The sequence below is a fragment of the Phoca vitulina genome, unplaced genomic scaffold (genome assembly GCF_004348235.1).
Source record: "Phoca vitulina isolate PV1807 unplaced genomic scaffold, GSC_HSeal_1.0 scaffold92, whole genome shotgun sequence".
NCBI lineage: Eukaryota > Metazoa > Chordata > Mammalia > Carnivora > Phocidae > Phoca > Phoca vitulina.
In genome coordinates, this window is record NW_022589795.1 from 1,235,856 (window position 1) to 1,258,574 (window position 22,719).

General features: G+C 54.0%; 2 protein-coding genes across 5 annotated transcripts; both read left to right on the plus strand.

Annotated features, from left to right (window-relative positions):
* Nucleotides 1–1,066: 1,066 nt before the first annotated feature.
* Nucleotides 1,067–6,241, plus strand: VPS25 (vacuolar protein sorting 25 homolog). Its single transcript, XM_032396476.1, has 6 exons — nucleotides 1,067–1,222; nucleotides 1,437–1,582; nucleotides 2,281–2,334; nucleotides 3,298–3,386; nucleotides 4,134–4,209; nucleotides 5,611–6,241. Exons 1-6 carry the CDS (start codon nucleotides 1,170–1,172, stop codon nucleotides 5,721–5,723), a joined length of 531 nt encoding a protein of 176 aa, XP_032252367.1. The 5' UTR covers nucleotides 1,067–1,169; the 3' UTR covers nucleotides 5,724–6,241.
* A 1,029-nt stretch (nucleotides 6,242–7,270) lies between these two features.
* On the plus strand, nucleotides 7,271–22,518 carry WNK4 (WNK lysine deficient protein kinase 4). 4 transcript variants are annotated; one of them, XM_032396600.1, is made up of 19 exons: nucleotides 7,409–8,026; nucleotides 9,666–9,838; nucleotides 10,822–11,042; nucleotides 11,366–11,523; nucleotides 12,013–12,101; nucleotides 12,192–12,408; nucleotides 14,353–14,617; nucleotides 14,867–14,988; nucleotides 15,217–15,275; nucleotides 15,373–15,490; nucleotides 15,764–15,880; nucleotides 19,173–19,310; nucleotides 19,866–19,920; nucleotides 20,024–20,616; nucleotides 20,696–20,756; nucleotides 20,850–21,258; nucleotides 21,342–21,541; nucleotides 21,687–21,784; nucleotides 21,892–22,516. In XM_032396600.1, exons 1-19 carry the CDS (start codon nucleotides 7,409–7,411, stop codon nucleotides 21,892–21,894), a joined length of 3,714 nt encoding a protein of 1,237 aa, XP_032252491.1. In that variant the 3' UTR covers nucleotides 21,895–22,516. The 4 variants fall into 4 exon arrangements, with proteins under 4 accessions (XP_032252489.1, XP_032252491.1, XP_032252492.1 ...); XM_032396601.1 differs by having other exon boundaries at nucleotides 20,027–20,616; XM_032396598.1 differs by having other exon boundaries at nucleotides 7,271–8,026; nucleotides 21,687–22,518.
* The last annotated feature ends 201 nt before the right edge of the window (nucleotides 22,519–22,719 follow it).

Consider the following 22,719-nt stretch of genomic DNA (forward strand, 5'->3'; position numbering starts at 1 on the left):
AGAGTGTGACAAAGTCAAGGAAACTGTACATATTTTCAAATACGGGTGACCTGAGCATGTTTGTCAACTAGGGGAGAGGAGCCAGAGGAAAAGAAAAGAGGGAAGATGATATACAAAGAAGTCCTAGAGGCAGTTGGAAAGGAGAGGTAAGATGATAAGCCAAAGGGTTGGTCTTGTAAAGGAAGAGTGACACTTCTTCCTTTGAGTCCAAAAGAAAGACGTAAAAGTGGAAAGGAATTCTTGTGGGAAGAATCAAGTGTGGTGACAGACAGAGGAGGAACGATCAGGAGGTTCAAATGCTTGGCCTCAAGTTCACAAAATAGGAAGGGAATTCTGCAGAGAGAAAGAAGATGGAGACAGGTGGAATGACTTGATGAATGGAAACATTTGAAGAGTTACCTGGAGGGATGTGACAGGGAGTCAATAAAAGACAGTGCTGGGCTGCACTGAGAGCCCAGCAGTGAGGTTAGTCAGAACCTGGGGCTCAGCCAGCATGTTCTGTGGTTTTCTTCCAGTAATACAACTCGGCAGGAGTTGGGGGAGGGGTAGAGGAACAACAACCCTGGTTTGTTAAGTGACAGCAGGTAGGCAAGCAAGGGGACAGAATGGGGTAGTCTAGGCTGGGTAAGGAGTCAAATAAGACCAAAATGGGTCTGGGGACTTGAGACTAGAAAAGTGAGGACGTGAGAGATAGATGGCTCTGGTCAAAGCGGGCAGCTCTGAAGCATGGAAGCCGAAACTTTTCCAGCGATAAAAGGTACAAATGTGCTCCTACGGGTGCTGCAGGAGACCAAGGAATGGTGGGGTCGAAGGACATAGCAATTGAAGAGACTGGGGAATTGTGAGGTGTTTGTTAAATGCAACTGACACCGATGTTAATATTAAAAGCAGCTGAGCAGAGGGGAAACAAGCCTAGGCAGTTCTACTATCAAACTGTGCCGCTTTGGAGAAGTCACTGCCCTTCTCTAGAGCTGCATGAGAAGACTTCTCGGGGCTCTAAACGGTAAGGATTTTTAGGATAATGGTAAGGGACTGGCTGATCAGCAGCATCCCTCCCGCCTCTCCGAAGAGGCGTCCGGAACCTTTCTGCTGTGCTTTTTGCCCGGACGTGCCGAAGCGGAGGCCGGAAGTCCTTTGCCCGGGGGTTCCGGGTTTCCTGGGCTACTACAATGGCGATGAGTTTCGAGTGGCCGTGGCAGTATCGCTTCCCGCCCTTCTTTACGTGAGGCTCAGACCCCGAGAAGCCCCGCTGTGCCTCCCTCCCCTGCCCCGGACCCCGGGCTCAGCCCTGATGCTTCAGATGGGGAGGGGGAGAAAGGACCCGGTCGCCACCACCCTCAGTCTCCCACTTTGTCCCCCAGACGCGCCTCCGGCAAGTGCTGCCTCGCGCTCTCTCACGCCCTCTAATTCTGCGCCCCACCCCCTTCACCCGGCAGGTTGCAGCCGAACGTGGACACTCGGCAGAAGCAGCTGGCCGCCTGGTGCTCGCTGGTCCTGTCCTTCTGCCGCCTGCACAAACAGTCCAGCATGACGGTGATGGAAGCTCAGGAGAGCCCGCTCTTCAACAACGTGAAGCTACAGCGTATCCTCCCTCAGGCTCTTCCACAGCCCACACACATGCACTTCCACGCTTTCCCACATGCCCAGATTTCACGCCCCGCTTCACCCACCGTAGGCAGATTCCCACCCAAACTGGACTTGGGAAAGAGCTAGTATGTGTTAGCTGACTTCCATTTTATCCCCAAACCCCAATGCAAATGCAGCCTCAAACCCTCTTGTCCTAGCCAGTGACAAGTACCCAGGTGTCATTCAGGTCTTAGAATCTCTGCCCTGAAGCCAAGTCCCAAGCTTTTCAACCCAAGCCCTTTTGACTCTGAATCTCCTGTCCTCTTACTGAGTGAAGCTCAAACTCTGGTACTACCTTTAGGAATTTTCTCCACCTACTCTCTTCCTCCCAGGAAGTAAAGGTCATTTGTTTTTGCTGCCTGATTCATACCTAAAGTATCTGTGGAGAAAGTCTGAAGGAAGGAGAGAGGACAGAGGGTGACAGATGATAGTACTGTTCATTTCTAAAGCTCTTCCCTTTAATTGGACTAGTTTTTTCCCTTTCTCCCCCCAATATCCAGGAAATGCCAATTTATAGCCTGTTGGGGAATTGCACATATATGTATGTGGGAGGGAGAGGAAGGGGACAGATGGTTTTCAACATGACACTGGCCCTGAGAATTTTTATCCCACCCAACTCAGTCCATCAGTGCCCTTCCCTTAACTCTAAACCAGGGAAGCTCCCTGTGGAATCAATCCAGGTTGTATTAGAGGAACTAAGGAAGAAAGGTGGGTTCAGGTCCTCAGATTTCCTTATTTTTCCTCCTGCTTGGGTTTTCCTGAGGGCAGATTGGCACAAGTCTTTGCTTTTTTTTTTTTTAAGATTTTATTTTTTATTTTTTAAATTTAATTTAATTTTTTTGAAGATTTTTTATTTATTTGACAGAGAGAAACAAAGCGAGAGAAGGAACACAAGCAGGGGGAGTGGGAGAGGGAGAAGCAGGCTTCCTGCTGAGCAGGGAGCCCGATGTGGGGCTTGATCCCAGGAGCCTGGGATCATGACCTGAGCTGAAGGCAGCCGCTTAACGACTGAGCCACCCAGGCGCCCCTTTAAGATTTTATTTTATTTTATTTTATTTATTTATTTATTTATTTTTTAAAGATTTTATTTATTTGACAGAGAGAGACACAGCGAGAGAGGGAACACAAGCAGGGGGAGCGGGAGAGGGAGAAGCAGGCTTCCCGTGGAGCAGGGAGCCCGATGTGGGGCTTGATCCCAGGACTCTGGGATCATGACCTGAGCTGAAGGCAGCTGCCTAACAACTGAGCCACCCAGGCACCCCTAAGATTTTATTTTTAAGTAATCTTTATAGCCTATGTGGGGCTCAAACCCACAACCTCAAGATCAAGAGTCACCCACTCCACAGCTGTACCAGCCAGGTGCCCCACAAGTATTTGCTTTTAACAACGTTTTTCTCTCCCCTGGCTTGGAGCCCATAGTGTTCTGTACAGTAGATAGTCCAATTCCCCGGGTCCTTTTTCCCTATTGGTATTCACCATTGAAATCTCTCCATCTGTGTTCTGAGACCTGGAGAGAGGTAGAAGGAGAACTGGTACATTGCAGATAGTAATAATAAAACAGATCTTGAATTTCCGTTCCTGAAAGCTGAGTCTCTTCCACTGTGTTCCACCTTGGTTTTGCCTTCTGTCCCTTCTTAGCATAAGATGCTTTCATAAGTATCTGTTTCGCAGGGAACCTGGAGTGGTTGGATAAGAACAAGTCTAGCTTCCTGATCATGTGGCGAAGGCCAGAAGAATGGGGGAAGCTCATCTATCAGTGGGTGAGACTATTCTGCCATGGTGATCCATGGCAGAGAATCGTATCTATGTTCAGCAGATACCTGGTGTTCCCAGGTCTAGACTGAGCAAAGTGGGAAGGGGCAAAAAGAGGAAGTATACGTCTTCCAGGCAAGCCTCTTTCAGTGACTCAATTTCCCTGGCTGTATAGAACTTCCCTGCCTTTGACTGTAGGAGGCGAGAGGCTACATGAGGCCATGTTTGGAGAATGCAGTGCTGGGAACCATGAGTACTATTGTTGGCTGGAGTCTCTGGCCACAGAAGATAAATGAGGAAAGGAAGGAAAAAAAAAAAAGCCTGGGGCCCTTCCCCCTCTGCGCCCTTTGGGGTTGTCTGCCATATGAATGAGACATTCTGAACTGGTGTGGGTGTGGGGACAAACTCTCTGCACCACAAGCCCTAAACTTTCCCAGGGGAGAGAAGAGGGGAAGAAGCATCAACAACCCAAATATAACAAACTCATGCCACCTATTCCTGAACAGGAAAACAGAATGAGAGGTCACTGCTCAGACATGTGAAGGCCTGTGGTTTAGTGGTTCCGTGTATGTGTGTACACGTATAAATATAGCACCTGTGGGGTTTGCGGTGTTTAGGCCACTCCTGCCGGGGTGACAGTGAGCCTGGGTTTGGGAATAAGTGCCATTCCTGGGTCAGATAGGTGGAGCTGGTGAGCTCACCTTCTCCCAGGAGATTTCCGGTCCTTATTCAATGCCTGTTTTCTGTGTCCATAGGTGTCCAGGAGTGGCCAGAACAACTCCGTGTTCACCCTATATGAACTGACCAATGGGGACGACACAGAGGATGAGGGTAATGCTTCTCCCTTCCCCCCAGTTTTGTCATCTGAATCCTCTCCAGTCCTTGTTTGATCGTTAGACTTCCCATCCCTGCCTCTGAATTCCAAATACTACATAATACAAGGCCTCTTAACCCATGTCCAAGGTTTCCCTAAACCACCTGAATTTATATGCAAAATACTCCCAGGTTTTGTCTGTGGGATGTATGTGCATTTTTCTAGGGATAGAGTCTATATTAAAAGATTTTCAAGGGCATCTGTGACCGATGAAAAGTTAAGAATTACTGGTGTAGATGCCGAATGAGGAACTGGGGCGGGAGATTAAGCCGAAAATCTCATTCCTTGCTGACACAGGCCTTTCTTTCACCCTTTATACTTATAGAGGGCTCAAGATTTGTGGGCATCCGCTGAAGGGATTGGGCCAACACCCCCATCCCCACCCCCAGGCCTTTTAAATACTTTGGTTTCTGGCCAGGCAAGGATTTGTATACTGTTTGATTTTTATATAGTGTAAATATATTCTTAGCTCTTTTATCTCTGGCTTCATATTCTGATCCCCAGGATCACCAAAAGTTACAATCTCAGCTGGGGAAAAAAGGGCACCTCCCCTTTCTGCCAGGCCCTGGCTGCCGTAACAAAGTTTAGAGCTCTTGGCTGTTCCCCCCTGCCCTGCAGGCCTCTGCTTGCTACTCCCACCATCACCCCATGACTTCAGTGCTGCAGCCTTGCCCAGCCCACCACTCATGCTGGGCAAAGCTGGAGGCTTCCTCAGAAAGCAAGCTCCCTGACTCAAGAGGTAGGCCCCCGTAGGGGGTGAAGTGTGTGAACCTGTTAGGGCTTGCCACCTGCTTCTCACCTCTCCCTGCAGTATCTTGCCATATCTCCAGATACTCAGCTGGCCCTTGGCTCCCAGCCTTGTTCCTTTTAACTAGGAAAGGGCAGATACCCATGCTGGACTTTAACAGTCTCCTGGTCAGAGGTATGGCTTCACTTCTTTGTGTTAGGACAGGTGCTCCTGATGGGTACCAGTGTGCAACTAGGGTCAGAATCCAGTGACAAGGACCTTGACCTTCCTAGGCTTCACTGTCCCCCACTCTGTGGCCCACAAGCAGGTGGTGTCATTCTTGTACATCAGACACTCATGGCATGGGGGTGGGGGATACATGTGAGGGTTGAGTCTGACAGAAGAACCTGGAAGGGGAGAATAAGCATGAACTCTCATTTCATGCTGACTCAGGCTTTCTTTCACCCCTTACTCTGAGGAGTTCCCGGGAAGGGTTGACGGCAGCTGCCGCAGTATAGATGGCACACGGCCCCCCTAGCCTCGAGGTCTCGGCTTCCGGCTAGACTCTTCTCCTCAGGGGCCTTGGGCCCCCAGGAGCTGAGTGTCCCTGACCGCCCACCTCTCCCTCCAGAGTTCCACGGGCTGGATGAAGCAACCCTCCTCCGGGCTCTGCAGGCACTACAACAGGAGCACAAGGCTGAGATCATCACCGTCAGCGAAGGCCGAGGCGTCAAGTTCTTCTAGCAGACACCTGTCTCCTTCTACTTCTTACCTCCCACCCTTCCAGGGCTTTCAAAGGGAGACAGACCCAGTGATCCCACAGACGGGATCTGTGACTCCACCAGACTCAAAAGGGCTCCAGTCCAGGGATGAGGCTTCCCACTTACTCCGTGTGTGTGTCTCTGGGGAAGGGTGAGGCTGAGGCGCCGGGGAGAAGAGATGTGCTTCTCTTTGCCCCACCTCCTCTCCCATCCTAGACTGTCCCTGAGCCAGGGTCTGTAAACCTTTAACTCCACATGTGTTCACACACGTAAGTACATACACACGCGCGCCTGCACAAGCTTCTGTCTCTCCCCCTTCCCACCCCTTTAGCTGCTATTGCCTCCCCTCTCAGGCTGGTGCTGGATCCTTCCTAGGGGATGGGAGAAGCCCTGGCTGCAGGCAGCCTTCCAGGCAATATGAAGATAGGAGGCCCAGGAAGGGGCCTGGCAGTGAGAGGCCAGGCTGGACACTGATTTATGATATTAAAAAGCTCAACCCCACTTGCCTGCCTGCTGTTGGAAGTTACTACTGGAATGGGCATGGGGAGAGCTGCAAAGTGTTGCCCCCTGAGTGAATCCCAGCCTAGGAGAGGGGAGAGGCCTTTGGCCTTTGTAAATGAAAAGGTCCTCCAGTGCTGGCAGGCTCCAGTGAGCCTGTGGTTTTACATCTGCTGGGTGGGCTGTGTGGGGGAGTGCTGATGGAACACAGCTTGGGGACAGACTTTCTTTCTCTGAATTGGAGCAACTTAATGGCTTCCCCTTCCCTCACCATCTCCCCCCATGAAAGTCCTGAACCACTCTGAAGCCTCTCCCTCCATCCTTCTGGTCTGGGTGGGGTAGTTGAGGCCAAGGGGAGCTGAAGGGGTGTAAACCGGATATGGGCTTTGGTTTATTGGGAACTTTGGCAAACAGAAGGAGGAAGGAGAGCCCACATAGCAAAAACAGCTACTGTGGCCAGGGCCAGGCTGCGGCCAAGGTAGGGGAGGTGGAGGGTATGGGTGACCGGGTCCTTGGCTTGGGGGAGGGGCTTGCCCTGGGGTGCGCACACCCATCCCTGTGCAGCCTAGAGGGACAGCGGCTTGGGAGAAAACTAGACCGTTCCCCTGACCTATGTTTTGTCGGCCTGGGGCTACCCCGGGCAAACAGGAGAGGGTGGCGCTACCTTATCTGGGGCGTGCAGGCCGGTGGTAACCTTCCCTTGTACCACCCCCCTTTCTAGGGCCCGAGAGCCGCGGTCACGTTTCCTCTCCCAGTCCCAGCATCGTGCCTCCCCCACCCCCCGCTCCCAAACAGGTTTGCGCCCTCAGTGCGGGAGGACACACCTCCGTCTCGCACCCGGTCCGCCTCGGAATGAGCCGCAGGCGGGTGCGCCTGGAGGCGAGGGAGGGGAGGGCCTGCGGCCGGGGGCGGGGCGGCTGAGGTGAGGGGCTGCGCACCCGGCTCCGCGCGCGCGCGGCTGGCCGCTCCGAGGGGGCGGCCCTGGGTTGGGGGGGTGGGGGGGGCGGTGAGGCCGGGGGGCGGGGCCGGGGCGGAGCTGCGGGGAGGGCGAGCCGGGGACTGGGGGCCCCAGGAGCTCAGCCAGAGCGCTGCGCACCCAGCCGGTCCGCCTGTCAGGCCGCCGCCTCTCCAGCCGCCCGGCTTACTGCCTTGCGGCGCCGGCCCTTCCTCATGCTGGCACCCCCAACCCCCGAGACTGCGGTCCCCATGTCCCAGGCGGAGGCCGACCTGGCCCTACGGCCCCCGCCGCCTCTCGCCGCCGCCGCCGGTCCGCCCCGCCTTGGGCCCCCTCCTCGCCGGGCGCGCCGCTTCTCCGGGAAGGCTGAGCCCCGGCCGCGCTCTTCCCGTCTCAGCCGCCGCAGCTCAGTCGACTTGGGGCTGCTGAGCTCTTGGTGTCAGCCAGCCTCACCCGCTCCAGAGCCCCCTGATCCTCCGGACTCCGCTGGTCCTGGCTCCGCGAGGAGCCCACCGCCTAGCTGTCCAGAGCCCCCCGAGGGCACGTGGACCGGGGGAGACCCCGTGAAGGCTGCAGACTCCGCGCATCCAGAGCTCGCGGGCTCTGCAGGAGGCCGGGGGTCCCGGGATCCGCCGACAGTCCCCGAAGCCGCGGCTCGAGAGCGGCAGCGGGAGCAGGAGGAAAAGGAGGATACGGAGACCCAGGCAGTGGCAACGTCCCCGGACGGCAGATACCTCAAATTTGACATCGAGATTGGACGTGGCTCGTTCAAGACGGTGTATCGAGGGCTGGACACTGACACCACGGTGGAGGTGGCCTGGTGTGAGCTGCAGGTGCGGCTGGGCGCCCTTCTGTGGCACCTCGGGATGGGACCCTTTGGAGGTCTTGGGATGAGAAATCTGGGGGACGGCAGCAAGGGAGAGATCTATCTTTCCAGTCAAATGTCCAGACACTCCTGCCCACTCCCCTTTGCTCTGATGATCAATGGGTCTGGCTGATTCTGGGCTGCAGAAGGATAAACTGAGGCAGAGGGTGTATGGTGGCTTCCTTATGGGTTTTGGACATTTTTTAAAAAAAGATTTTATTTATTTATTTGACAGAGACACAGCGAGAGAGAGGGAACACAAGCAGGGGGAGTGGGAGAGGGAGAAGCAGGCTTCCTGCTGAGCAGGGAGCCGGATGTGGGGCTCAATCCCAGGACCCTGGGATCATGACCTGAGCCGAAGGCAGACGCTTAATGACTGAGCCATCCAGGCACCCCGAGTTTTGGACATTCTAACTTTAAAGTCTCTATACTCAACCCTGAGAGTTGGGAGATACGATGCAAAATCGGGTAGGGAGCCAGTTCAGATCTGAGGGGTGACTGGCCCACCAATCTCCTGCAGTGGTTACTATCTCTTCCTTTCCCTTTCCTCTTAGTCTTGAGACCCTCAGTATGACTCTGGTTTTCCTCCTCCTTCACCCTGAATCTTTGCAGAGTAGGAGGCTGGGATGATGGAGCTGGGGCAGGATCCTCCCCACTTCCAGAAGATTTAGAGCGGTGGTGCAGGATGGGGCCCTCCCAGGCCCCTTCTGGAGCAGTCAGACTTCTAGACTTCTCCATAGCTGGGGAAGGGGGAGACAGAGAGCTCCAGCCCTGGCCTGAGTCCAGTCCTGCTCCTCATCCCACTGTCTACCTGGGCTCTCCCTTCCCAGACCCAAAGGCACTGAACCCAGCAGGCTTTAGGGGGATGTTGGTGTGAAGGACCTTCTTTCCACGGAGGGAAGACCCAGTTAAGTCTGGGCCAGCAGCTTTGGATTTAACTGGGGGGCAGATCTGGGTAAGGGTCCTCCCCTCCAGCCCTGGCACTTGGCTCGCCCCTTGTGCCTGCCAATGCCGAGCCCCAGGCTCTAGGCCAGGCACGAAGAGGTGGCCAAATGGGGGGGTGGGGTGGTGATGAGAAGGGGGTGGGACAGCCATGGGCCAGGGGGCGGTCTCCTGTTGCCTGGTCCTGGATCTTTCTCTGTAACTCCCTCTGCAGCCCTCCTGCCTCCAGTCTGGATCTAGCAGTTCCCGGTTTCTGGAGCCAACCCCCTTGAAGGCCCCAGTTCTCTGCCCACTGTCAGCCTGCTGCCCGCCTGCTGCCTGCCCACTGCCAGCCCTGGGGCGTCCCCTCCCGCCCCACGGCTGGCCCGGGAGGCCACAAAGGCGCTATTGAGCTCAGGGCTCCTGGACCGGGCTGCATAAAGGCCCTTGTGTCCAGCGGAGGGTCCAGGGGTGGCCCCAGGCCCAGGATGGGTGTGTCCTTGTAGCAGCCTGAGGGGGTGGATCGAGAAGTCGAGGTATACAGCCCATTGGGCAAGTGATGACCTAGCCTCCTCCTTGGGCTCTAACCCTCACCTCTCCCCCAGCCCCTCCCCACGTGCCCCTTCCTCCTCTCCGTGGGAGTCCTGGGCCTGTCGTGAATTTGACCCCCGTCCCCTACCCCACAGACTAGGAAACTGTCTCGAGCCGAGCGGCAGCGATTCTCTGAGGAAGTGGAGATGCTCAAGGGGCTGCAGCACCCCAACATTGTCCGCTTCTACGACTCGTGGAAGTCGGTGCTGAGGGGCCAGGTTTGCATCGTGCTGGTCACCGAACTCATGACCTCCGGCACCCTGAAGACGTGAGCTCTGTGCCTGGTGGTAGTGTTGGTTGGTGGGAGAGCTGGTGGTGGGAGGTCCCCACTGCTTCTGGAACTTCTCCCAGGCTCCTCAAACTCTAGATTTAGGTCCAAAACCAGGCTTGCTACCTCTCACCCATCCCTACTGCATCCCTGCCTTACTGAATGGCAGTGTCCACCCAGCACGCCAGCCAAAACCCGATCTCCCCAGATGCCATCTTTATCTCCATTCTGTGCATCCGCCTTCCCCCATCAGTATGTCTCCAAGGCCTCCTTATAATTCCCCACTCTGCCTTCCCAGTTCCATCCACTGCCACCTCACTGGTCTGGAGCCCTGCAGCAGCGCCCTCTCGGGCCTTCCCCAACTCTGCCCTCACCTTTCCAATCTATCCTATCTTACTGCAGTCTGGGGAATCTCTCCATTCCTTAAAATCCCTTCAAGGCTTCCCACCACCCTCAGGTTAAAGCCCACACTCTCTAACCTACTCACAGAGTCCTTAGGACTTAGCCTCATCTTGAACCTAGATTCCACAGGAACCGAATTCCCAGCACCTCCTCCCACCCTGCCCTGTCGCTGTCTCCGTGCCTTTCAGCACAGTGTCCCCTCTGCCTGGAAAGTCTCCATCCCTTCCCTTTTCACCCTTGAACCCCTACTCATTCTTCAGGACGCAACATAAAAGTTATTTCCTCTCTAAAGCCCTCCCCCACGCCCAGGGCGGTTAGTCATCCCTTCCCGCACTCCCCAGCCCCTTTGGCGCAGCCCTATCTGCAAGTTTACCGCCGGACCCGTTTTGTACTCTCACGGCTAGCTCCCACACCCCGGACTCAGTTTCTCTCTGGAGCGCGGCGAGGACCTGAGCTAGAATAATGCTGGCAGAAGATGTGTAGGCGGTGGTGCCAGTGGGACCAGGGGAACTTCCCAGCGGGGGTCCCCTCCCCCGCCTCCGTGTCCCCGCCGCGACCCTGGCTGCGTGCCTTTCCCCCAGATACCTGAGGCGGTTCCGCGAGATGAAGCCGCGAGTCCTTCAGCGCTGGAGCCGCCAGATCCTTCGGGGGCTTCATTTCCTACACTCCCGGGTACCCCCCATTCTGCACCGGGATCTCAAGTGCGACAACGTCTTTATCACGGGCCCTTCAGGTTCGGTCAAGATCGGCGACCTGGGCCTGGCCACGCTCAAGCGCGCCTCCTTTGCCAAGAGCGTGATCGGTTAGTCCCTCCAGGATTCTTGCTATCCTCCCCACCCCCACCCCGATCCGCGTCAGAAGAGAGCCTGGGGGCCCTCTCTTCCCAGCAGGGCCCTTTGAGTTGCACGGAGTTAGAAGAGCATGGGGAACATGGGGAGACCTATAGCATCCTTTCCACCCCCCCCCCCCAACACACACACAGTGGGGAAGTGTCCGTCACTATCACTTCAGAACTCTCCAGGTTGCCCCCTCCCCGCACCCCCTGGCTAGCTGGTGGTATGCCCAAGAGGAGGGACGAAGCCAGAGGAAGGCTCTGTAGCCTGATGCCTGCTGTGGATCCTACAGGGACCCCGGAGTTCATGGCCCCTGAGATGTACGAGGAAAAGTACGACGAGGCCGTGGACGTGTACGCGTTTGGCATGTGCATGCTGGAGATGGCCACCTCAGAGTACCCTTACTCCGAGTGCCAGAATGCCGCCCAAATCTACCGCAAGGTCACTTCGGTGAGAGGGGGTGGGGAGGACAAAGAATTGCAGGTCACCTCCCATTTTCCTGCCCCAACCAGCCCGAGGTCAATGCCGTTTCCCTTAAAGTAAACAGGCTAGACACGAAGATGCTCTGGTAAACACTGAAGGGTATTGGATGCACACACAGCACCCCCCCCCCGCCCCCCGCCCCAGTACTAGCTGTTTAGAATAATGATGTGTGTAGCGCTCCCTAGAGTTTACAAACGATTTCACATCTGATCTTTCACCCGCAGGGTGAGCAGGGAGGGCCTCTTCTCTGCCCTGCGCTTTACAAATGGGAAAACTGGCACACAGGGAGACTTGTTCAAGGTCATATTGTCGATACGTGGGGGGACGGAGATTTGAAATCAAACCGTCTAGTAGCTGTCGCGGTGCTTTTAGGATTGCACGCCCTGTTGCCTCGGGCGGGATGGGGGGCAAGCAGAGAGCTGGGGAGCGAGGCCTCATGCAACCCCTTTCCTCCAGGGCACAAAGCCGAACAGCTTCTACAAGGTGAAGATGCCCGAGGTGAAGGAGATCATTGAAGGCTGCATCCGCACGGATAAGAACGAGAGGTGGGGTGGAGGGGGCAGGGTGTGTGTTGGGGGAGATTGGGGGTGGGGGACGGGCTGCGGCAAGGCTCCGCTCATCCGCGCCGCCCTCAGGTTCACCATCCAGGACCTCCTGGCTCACGCCTTCTTCCGCGAGGAGCGCGGCGTGCACGTGGAGCTGGCGGAGGAGGACGACGGGGAGAAGCCCGGCCTCAAGCTCTGGCTGCGCATGGAGGACGCGCGGCGCGGGGGGCGCCCACGGGACAACCAGGCCATAGAGTTCCTGTTCCAGCTGGGCCGGGACGCGGCAGAGGAGGTGGCGCAGGAGATGGTGAGCAGAGGACAGACTGCCCTGCGGCTGGGCTTGTCGGGGGGGGGGGGGGGGGGGGCGGGGGGGCCTGGGGGCGTCGACGGGGGGGGCTGGGTGGGGCTGGGTGGTGGCAGAGGCACCCAGCTCAGCCCTCTCAGGGTGTCTTGTAAGTGCCCCCTTGCCCCTCCCGCCTTAACACACCCACACGCACACCCAGTGCAGACTCGCTGAGGATTTCCTTTTCCAGATCAAGCCTGGGGTCCTCCAGCCTCCCTTGCTCTACTTCCTGCTGATCCAATTTTCCTGGAATGCTCTTTCCTCCAATTTATCTAATTATTTTTCTCTTTTTCATCCTTCCCCCACCTTGTCGTTCCCCCCCTCCCCCATCTTCCTCCATGCTCAGAACCATGAATTTCAGGAAACCTGTTCCCTCTAGAGTCAAAATTAAATGCTTCTTTCCACTCCAACAGGTTCTCCATTACAGGACCCACCACCGTCGGTCTTGTTTTATACCAGGAGACATTCCTGTCTCTCTCCTCTACTAGACTATAAAATTCCTTGAGGGCAGAGACTGTGTTCTGTTGATTTTTCTATCTCTGACAGTGCTTGGCACTCTTTCTATCTCTGACAGTGCTTGGAGCTCTTTAATAATCCCCCATTTGTACATGGTTTAGAGCACTTTCATATGCATTCGACTGTTGTTACCAACCCTGCATGGAGTGATTTTATCCTGATGTACTGATGAGGAGATGGAGGGCTCAAAGAGGTTGAATATCTTGTCCAAGGTCCTCAGCAAGTAAGTGGCAGAGCTAGATTTAAACTCAGGCCGTTCAGATTTTAAGTCAGATCACCCCACCCCACCTTCCTTACATGCACAGTGAAGCTTGTCCTTGAGATGAATAAGGAGATGATGAACAGAAACTTCCAGACCATGAGAGGCATACCTGGGAAGTAGAAGATGCAGAGCTGGTTTAGGAAGGCCGGAAGTGGGTGCGGGGAGGAAGAGAGTATGACATCCCCCCTCCCTTTTTTTTTAAGATTTTATTTATTTATTTGAGAAAGAGAGTGACAGAGAAAAAGCATGAGAGGGGGAAGGGTCAGAGGGAGAAGCAGACTCCCCGCCGAGCAGGGAGCCTGATGCAGGACTAGATGCTGGGACTCCGGGATCATGCCCTGAGCCAAAGGCAGACACTTAACCCACTGAGCCATCCAGTTGCCCTAGTATGAGATTCCTGATAGAAAAATGGCAGTTGAAGGGCATTGGGCCCTGGGATCAAGCCCCTCATCAGCAGGGAGCCTACTTCTCCCTCCCCTGCTCCCCCTGCCTGTGCGCTCTCTTTCAAATAAATAAATAAAATCTTAAAAAAAAAAAAAAAGGAAAGAAAGAAAAATGGCAGTTGAGAGGGTGGGGATCATCTATGGTAGGTCTGGGTCAGGAACCTGAGAATGTGTTTGAAATGTGGCACGAGAGCAGGTCTCCTTAGCACAGCTCACACCTGACCTGGGATCAGATCTTGATCCATTACTTACAGGGATTCTTGATGATGACACTATTGACATCTTTATTTGGGGGACTGTCCTGTGCATTATAGGACGCTGAGAAGAATCCCTGGCTTCTACTCACTAGATGCCAGTAGTACTGTGTTGTGACAACTACAAATGTCCCCAGATATTGCCACATGTTCCCCCTTGCCCCCTCAGAGCAATGGACCTACTAGATAACCATGAACTAGTCACAGCTTTACGTATGTCTAAAATGGAGCTAAGACCTACCTCAGAAAGTTGTTGGGAGGATTTAATGATGGTGATGTAAAGAGTTGCCAGTTAATGGGCACGGTGCCTGATCAATGAATGTTAGTGCCCTTTCTCCTGGAGAAATACTCTGGAGGCCGCAAGAAGGTGTTCTGACGTGTCTTTGAGCAGAGTCCTCACCTCAAACTGTGTTCCTCACCCTCTTCACTCCAGGTGGCCCTGGGTTTAGTCTGCGAGGCTGATTACCAGCCAGTGGCCCGTGCAGTACGTGAACGAGTTGCTGCCATCCAGCGAAAGCGTGAGAAGCTGCGCAAAGCTAGGGAGTTGGAGGCCCTCCCCCCTGCACCAGGACCCCCACCAGCAACTGTCCCCATGACTCCTGGTCCCCCCAGCGGCTTCCCCCCTGAGCCTGAGGAACCAGAGGCAGACCAGCACCAGCCTTTCCTCTTCCGCCATGCCTCCTACTCATCTACCACCTGTAAGTCACCCCTGACTGTGGGATTTGGGATGTGACCTAGGTCCCAGAACCCTTGGCCTCTGCCCCCCACCTGCCCAGAAGTTCAACCCAGCAGCACCGTCACTTACCCGGCCTTCCACATCTAGCCATGAAGCTCCTTCTGGGAAAGAACTCCCACAGCTCCAGGCCCCTCCTTGCTCAAGCAGCCCCCCTGCTTGGCCACCAGTCCCCTTTACTTCCCCTTTTTTGATCCCCTCCCTCCCCCACCAGCGGATTGCGAGACTGATGGCTACCTCAGCTCCTCCGGCTTCCTGGATGCCTCAGACCCTGCCTTTCAGCCCCCTGGGGGGGTGCCATCCAGCCCCGCTGAGTCCCATCTCTGCCTGCCCTCGGTGAGAGGGGGTCACATGGGGGGGGCTCCCAGCCAGTCCAAGCCTATGACCTGTCTTTCTCCTTGTGAAACCCAACCCCATGACCTCGCCCCATGTCCCTGGAAATCCACCACTCTGTCCTCATCTTCCTTAATTCCCTCTGCCTAGTACCCCAGCACCCTTGACCCCATCGCCCTGGATCCCAATGATTATCGTCCTCTGACCTCATGAACCCATTTCCTATTTCAGGCTTTTGCCCTATCCATTCCACGTTCTGGCCCTGGCAGTGACTTTTCCCCAGGAGACAGGTAGGTTCTGGTAGGAGTTGGGGTGCTGAAGTGAGACATACGGCGCCCTGGGGTCCCAGTGTCCACTCTGACACTCCTATCTCCTTTCCTTTTCCAGCTATGCCTCAGATGCAGCGTCAGGCCTTAGTGATGTGGGAGAAGGGATGGGACGCATGAGGAGACCCCCAGGGAGAAATCTCCGACGCAGACCACGATCCCGGCTGCGGGTCACTAGTGTAAGAAAGGGGCACAGGGGATGGGGAATAACCTACAGGACCAGGAGGGAAACTGCCAGGGGGGAAGGGAGGTCAGCCAAAAAAAAGGGGAGAGCAGTATGTGACTGGTACCCTAGAGGCAGCCAGTCTCGTTTCTAACACCAGAGTTTGAGGACAGAGTCTGCTTCTCTCCAATTCCAGTGTGGCCACTGCCACTTGATTGGAGTGGGGTGGGGACATGTGATGAGGACAGAGGGCCTGACATCCTCCCCTCTGCTGACTTTGAATCTGAAGGTCTCAGACCAGAATGACAGAGTGGTTGAGTGCCAGCTACAGACTCACAATAGCAAGATGGTGACCTTCCGATTTGATCTGGATGGGGACAGCCCGGAAGAGATTGCAGCTGCCATGGTGAGGGGGAGAGAGATGAGGACAGAGTCTTTGGGGCTAGGACAGGAATCTCCCGTCTGATGTCCCCTGGTGCTGAACTCCCCCTTCTTCCCACCCAACAGCAAGGGTTTTTATTTTATTTTTTTATTTTTTTTAATTTTGAACAGCAAGGGTTTTTAAAGCACAGTGACACTGAAGACATCTCTGCCCTTGTATGGGGGAGATTTTTATTTATTCAGTGAGCTTTGGATCCTCGGCTGGAGCAATCTGATGACATAGGGTATACACAAGTGCTGTGGTCAAGTACATGCTACACATGTGATCCTGTGTCTGTGAGTAAAGGGTGGCCTGGGGCAGCAGGGGGAAGAGGCAGAACTTATTCCAGGTCTTGACAGAACAGCAGTGAAGACCGGAAGGGGCGGGTCTAGAGGAAGTACAGCATAAGCAAAGGCATGGAAATAGGGAGTGACTTGGAATGTGGGGCTTGCGGGGGGCTTCATGTCACTAGAACTAAGGAGAATTGTGGGAGCAAGGTTGGGCATGTAGAGTAGGCACAGATTACAGACAGTCTTAAGAGTTAGAGTGTAACATGGTGAGAATAGGTTTTAAGAAGACCATTCTGCCATGGGAAGTGGGAGAGGGTTGGGGGTAGGGAATCCAGTTGGCAGAAAAATACAAGAAACTACAAGTGGTCCAAGGAGAAAATGGATTATGGGGAAAGGGAGGAAGAAAAGGGGTGAATCTGAGGCTTGTTTCAGAAAAATAAGTTACTCTGTAATCCAGGCATTTATTGATGTAATATGGTGCATATAGTAGATTCTCAGTAAACACTTGCTGAGTTGAAATGATAGGGAGTTAGGGAGAGGGGATATCACAGGTGACTTGTAGTGTGGAGAAGCTAGTGGGAGCAGGCCATTAAAGGAGAGAGGAAGTTGGAAAATGAAAGCAGGTTTTCTTAGGGGTGATGATGAGCTTGAATGACAGAGGGGCAGGCAAGATCCTCTCTAGGAGCAGGATATGGTCAGGCAGGGGCTGGATCTAGGATCCACAGGTGGATCTAGGAGTTGTCAGCACAGAAGGGAGAGTGAAGGGAGATGAGCTTGCAAAGCCAGATGCAGAGAGGGTCTGAGAGTGGGTCTCAGCGGATACCCTCTTTTCTGGGGTGGGGAGGAATAGGTCACCAAAGGACACAGAGGTGGAGCCTGAGAGGCTGGAGGAGCCCCAGAAGATGTTAAGGAAAACTGAGTGAACAGAGAGTTTCAAAGAGGTGATACAGGGTGAAGCCTGAGGCAAGACCACACTGGCTTTTGTCAGAAGGTCTTTGTGGGAGACCAGTTTCAGTGGAGTAGGGGAAGTGAGTGCCAGTGGTGAAGGAGGGAGGGGAATGAGAGAAGAATCAGGCTTCAGGAACTCTCTTTAAAGCTTCTCCTCCATCATGTCACTCATCTTGTATCCAGGACAAAGACAAAATATCACTTGGCACACAGGCTTATCATCTTTCCTCTAGCCACACTGGTTTCTGAGTGGTCCTCTGAAGAGGCTGGATGCCTTTCCACTTCTGTCTCCATCTGCTCAGGGGTCTCTTGCCTTGAAAGGCTTTACTAGGCTTCTAAGCCCACTGAGATTCCACACAGCCAAAGTGACCCCCCCCAATGGACCACAGGGTCCAATGCCCTCTTTTCTCTCCCTACCATTCTACCCTCCACCCCTCTGCAGCAGAATTCTCCTGAGACTTGGATTTGCTCTTGCTTTTTGCCCCTACACCATTAATGGGTAGCCACCTGTGGTTAGAGTAAGGTCCCAATTCTGGAGCATGGCCTTTGAAATTCACAGCACTCCCAGCTCTGCTCTGGTCTTCACTGCTTTGTGAATGTGCTGTGTGCTTTCATGCCTCAGAGCTGTTACTCATGCTGTTCTCCCTGCTCTTCTCTTCCCAAAACAGCATGGAACAGCGGAAAGGGTGGGCTTTCACATAAGACCTGAGTTCAAGGGCAACCCTTTCCAGTCCCTTCCCTCTTCGGGAGCTTTGTACTATGGCTCAATAAACTTAGTATTACTCAATAAACTTTGCTTTGTTTCCCCCCCCCCAAAAAAAAGACCTGAGTTCAAATTTCATCTCTGTTATTCACTAATTTGGTGAATTGGAGCAAGTTTTTTTAACCTCTCTGAACCTCAGTTGCTCATCAGTAAAATGTAGATTATAATACTCATTTTGCCAAGATGTTCTGATATAGTATATAATTTATAAGAAGTAATAGATGTATGAGAAATGAAATTATATGAGAAGTATCCGCACATGATAAGTCCTCAAGGAAGGGTTGCTTTCTTACTCATTCTTTAAGGCTCAGCTCTGTGAAGCCATCCCAGCTTCCCTTATCCTCCTGGGTGGCATGACCTGCTCTCTCTTTGGAATGGCATTTTAAAAAATTGCGGCAAAAAAACACATAACATAAAATTTACCATCTTAACCATTTTTAAATGTATAGTTCAGTAGGGTTAAGTATATTCACGTTGTGAAACAGATCTCCAGAACCTCTTCATTTGCAAATCTGCAACTCTGTACCATTAAACAACTCTCCCTTTCTTCTTGCTGGTTTAGTATTTTCTCTATACCTTTCATAATGCCTTTCCTACCATGGGCTGACTTGCAGTATATTATGTCTATATGTGTCTCTTCCACTAGATTTTGGGCTTCTTTGGGACCAGGAATTTGTTCTATACTTCTCTGTATTCCTCACCTAGAACAGTGCCTGGCATATAGTATGTGCTCCAGTGTTTGTGAAATTGAATTTACATTTACCATCGATTGCCTTATTTTTACTTAACTTTGTGGGTGTGTGTGTACGTGAGCCTGGATAGTATACTTCATAAGTCCTGCAAGAGCAGGAGTTGTGTCCGAAAGCATAGGAAGCAACAGTGGAAAGAACTCAGGCTCTGGCTTTAAGACAAATCTGGGTGCAAATCCTGTGATTTTAGGCAGACTGAACTTAACCTTTTTGAGCATTGCTTATCTTAACTCTCAAATGGGGATGTGAATACAGACCCCAGAGAGCCGTTGTTGGTGTTGAATGAGATAAGACCCTTGAAGCATCTGGGCTATAATGCATCCTAGGAATGTTAGCTCCTGTCCTCCAAGCTGTAGTTCTCCTTACACCACACGGTGCCTGGCATATAGTAGATACTGAATACCTGTTTAAGTTGGTGGTTGGCAGAGCAGTGGGGTGAAGGGTTGGCTTCTAAAGATCAGTGCAGCGGGGAAGGGAGGAGTAGGATCACTGAGCCCTCCTTCCCCTTCCTGCTGACCCCTTGCCAGGTGTATAACGAGTTCATTCTGCCCTCGGAGCGAGCCGGCTTCCTGAGCCGTATTCGGGAGATTATCCAGCGAGTGGAAACCCTGTTGAAGAGAGATACTGGCCCTGTGGAGGCTGCTGAGGACCTACTGGGCCCCCAGGTCAGACCCCTCTGGTCACCTCCACCTCTCTGCTCCAGACTTCATTGCTCTCTGCCTTCACCAGTCCCCTTGGCTGTAACTCCTTCATCTCTGGGACCCTAAAACAATGGCTCTTACCCCATTTGAGAATCTGAGGAAAGCTGTGGGCACTTGTTCTAGAAAAATGTGTTCAATGCATACTTTCAACTCATTATTTTGATAGAATATCAGACTTACAGAGAGAAGTTGCAAGAATTGTACTAAGAACTCCTAGATACCCTTTGCCCAGATTTGCCAGTTGTCAGTGTTTGGTCACATTAACTTTATCACTGTCTTCCTCCCTCCCCTCTCTCTATGTATGTGCACATATTATTTTTTCCTGAACCACTTGAGAGTAAATTGCAGACATCATACCCCTTTACCTGTAAATATTTTAGCACATACACTTTTGAGTGCCTTGAAAGTCCTTTATGGACTCCTAGAGGTTCATGGGTCCCAGCTGAAGCCCACTCTGAATGTCCCCTCTAAGACTCAGCTCTTCCCCGCTGTGACCGTGAGCCCCATTCTCTCCCTCAGGAGGAGCCAGCACCATTGCCTGCCCTCTCGGGCCCCCTCCCAGACCCATCCCGTGGTATGTACTGAGTTCTGTCCCTACTCATCACAACCCTTGGGGTTGCTCCTGGGCAGGGCCTACGGAATGGGGGACTGGGAACTCAACACTCCTTCCTTGCCAGCAGAGTTCCAGAGCAGCACCTCCCCGGAGCAGAGGAGCTGGGCAGCCTTCTCCACCTCCTCATCTTCTCCTGGAACCCCCTTGTCTCCTGGAAACCTGTTTTCCCCCGGAACCCCTGTTTCCCCAAGTCCCATCTTCCCCATCACTTCTCCCCCATACTCCAGCCCCTCCCCATTCTCCCAAGTGTCTTCAAATATCTTGCCACACTCTCCCGGCTCTCCACTTGCATTCTCCCCCAGTGCCGCCCAGTTCCCTGGCCCAGCCTCTCATTCTCTGCAGAGCTCAGTCCTCCCTTCTCCGCCTGCCTTCTCTCCCAGTTGCTCCCAGGTGACTCTTACTCCTCCTTCCTTTCCCCCCTGCCCCTCCACCTCTACCCTCCCCTCCACCACAGCAGCCCCTCTCCTCTCTCTGGCTAGTGCCTTCTCACTGGCTGTGATGACTGTGGCCCAGTCCCTGCTGTCCCCCTCACCTGGGCTCCTGTCCCAGTCTCCTGCAGCCCCTCCCGGTCCCCTACCTAGCCTGTCCCCGCCCCCTCCCCCTGCTCCTTGTGGCCAGGAGAGGCCTTCACCCTCAACAGCTGAGATGGAGAGTGAGGTGAGTAGGAAACCAAGAGGGATGGTTAGGGGCACTCCATTCTGGATCATTTCCCTCCTCACGGACCCACACTTTGTAGGCCCTGCCAAGTCCTGCTCGGCCACTCCTGGGGGAAGCCAGACTAGAGCCCATCTCTGAAGGTGAGGCCTCTGATCACTGACCCATTATTCTCACTTCATATCCTGCCCGATTTCTCTCCCTCCTTCCGTGACTCCTTCCTTGTCACCCGACAGAGGGGAAGCCGCAGCTTGTGGGGCGTTTCCAAGTGACTTCATCCAAGGAACCAGCTGAGCCTCTTCCCCTGCAACCAACATTCCCAACTCTCTCCAGTTCCCTGAAGCCTCCAACCCCTCAGCTGACCTCGGAGAGCTCAGACACAGAGGATAGTGCTGGAAGCGGGCCTGAGGCCAGGGAGGCTCTGGCTGAGAGCGACCGTGCAGCTGAAGGCCTAGGGGCTGGAGTTGAGGAGGAAGGGGACGATGGGCAGGAACCCCGAGTGGGGGGCAGCCCCCCACCCCAGAGCCATCCCAGCCCAGTGTGGATGAACTACTCATACAGCAGCCTGTGTCTGAGCAGTGAGGAATCCGAGAGCAGTGGGGAGGATGAGGAATTCTGGGCTCAGCTGCAGAGTCTTCGGCAGAAGTGAGTCTGGGGAGGAAGGACAAGAGGTGGACTCGGGAGAGCAAAGTGTGTGGCTAGCGCTCATGCGCCCGGTGTATCCTCAGGCACTTGTCAGAGGTGGAGGCACTACAGACACTACAGAAAAAGGAAATCGAGGACCTGTACAGCCGGCTTGGGAAGCAGCCCCCAGCGGGTATCGTGGCCCCGGCTGCTATGCTGTCCAGCCGCCAGCGCCGCCTCTCCAAGGGCAGCTTCCCCACCTCCCGCCGCAACAGCCTGCAGCGCTCTGAGCCCCCAGGCCCTGGTGAGACTGCAGTGGCCCAGCTCCCATCTTTCCCGGGTCCCCTTCCCTACTGATCTGGCTTTCTTCCAGGCCCTGGGGGTCTAGCCCCCTCCCCACCGTGGCCCGTTCCCTCACTCAGTGCTCTCCCTCCCCATCCTGCACCCAGGCATCATGCGAAGGAACTCCCTGAGTGGCAGCAGCACCGGCTCCCAGGAGCAGCGGGCAAGCAAGGGGGTGACATTCGCCGGGGATGTTGGCAGGATGGTGAGGGCGGGCCCAAGGGAGGGCAAGCCCAGGGAATGGTAACTGACTGTAGCTTCACCCTCCTCCCATCCTGGAGGTTTCTTCAGTGCTTTTTCTTTCCCCTCCAGTGAATTCAGAACAGAAGCCATGTGTCTCCCCCACACCAGGGCCCACCATGGAGCTTGTGCTCTCAGAATCTGCTGACCAACACAACTCTGCAAGAAGACCCCAGTACTGAGGGAGTAGAAGGCCAAAGGGGCATGGAGAGTGCTGCTCCATTATAGGGAAGAGCCAAACATGTGGGAACTATTTCCTGTGTGTGGGTATCAGTTCTGCAGCCTACCATCCTCATGCCTCCACCTCCCCAGCCAAGGGTCAACCACTAAGCAATCCCACTCAAGCCCTGATGCTTCTAGAGGGCACACTCCCAGCTGAGCAAGTGTAGGGGGTGTACTCACACTAGAATTAGCAACAGTCAATAAAAATGCTGGAAACTAGGATTCTGTGACACTGTATCTGTCGTGCCTTAAGAACTGGGGGGTAAAGCCTTGTGGGGTACGGGAGGGGAAAATTCAGAAGGGACTCTCCTCACAATGGGAAGCATGGCTAGCAGCTGCCCAGCCTTCTGATTGCCTGCCAGTTCATGAGGAAACTGCAAGGTCAACGATCCACTTGACCAAGCTAAGATCTCATCCAGACCCCACCTTAGGCCTAGAGAGGCAGGCCCAAGTGGAAATTAAAAGAAGGAAGGCTGTCCCTCATCTTTCATCTACCCCTCTCTCTCAGAATGGGAAAAGGCAGGAAAGTTGGAGGTATTGGTTTTAAGGGTAGAGGACAGAAGAGTGACCTTCCCTCCCTGAAGACGTGGTTCAGTCTCACAGCCCAGTGACCCACCCTGATCTCTCCCTTAAATCAGGTGGAAAGATCTCACGGGAAAAGTAATTCTAGTTAAACAT

Excerpts from the sequence above, each read along its gene's own strand:
- VPS25 (XM_032396476.1), top strand. The coding sequence starts at position 1,170 with ATGGCGATGAGTTTCGAGTGGCCGTGGCAGTATCGCTTCCCGCCCTTC. Across the intron at positions 1,583-2,280 it reads CAACAACGTGAAGCTACAGC|GGAAGCTCCCTGTGGAATCA; the intron begins GTATCCTCCCTC and ends ACTCTAAACCAG. Across the intron at positions 2,335-3,297 it reads AGAGGAACTAAGGAAGAAAG|GGAACCTGGAGTGGTTGGAT; the intron begins GTGGGTTCAGGT and ends TCTGTTTCGCAG.
- WNK4 (XM_032396598.1), top strand. The coding sequence starts at position 7,409 with ATGCTGGCACCCCCAACCCCCGAGACTGCGGTCCCCATGTCCCAGGCG. Across the intron at positions 12,409-14,352 it reads AGGAGGTGGCGCAGGAGATG|GTGGCCCTGGGTTTAGTCTG; the intron begins GTGAGCAGAGGA and ends TCTTCACTCCAG. Across the intron at positions 15,276-15,372 it reads GACTTTTCCCCAGGAGACAG|CTATGCCTCAGATGCAGCGT; the intron begins GTAGGTTCTGGT and ends TTCCTTTTCCAG.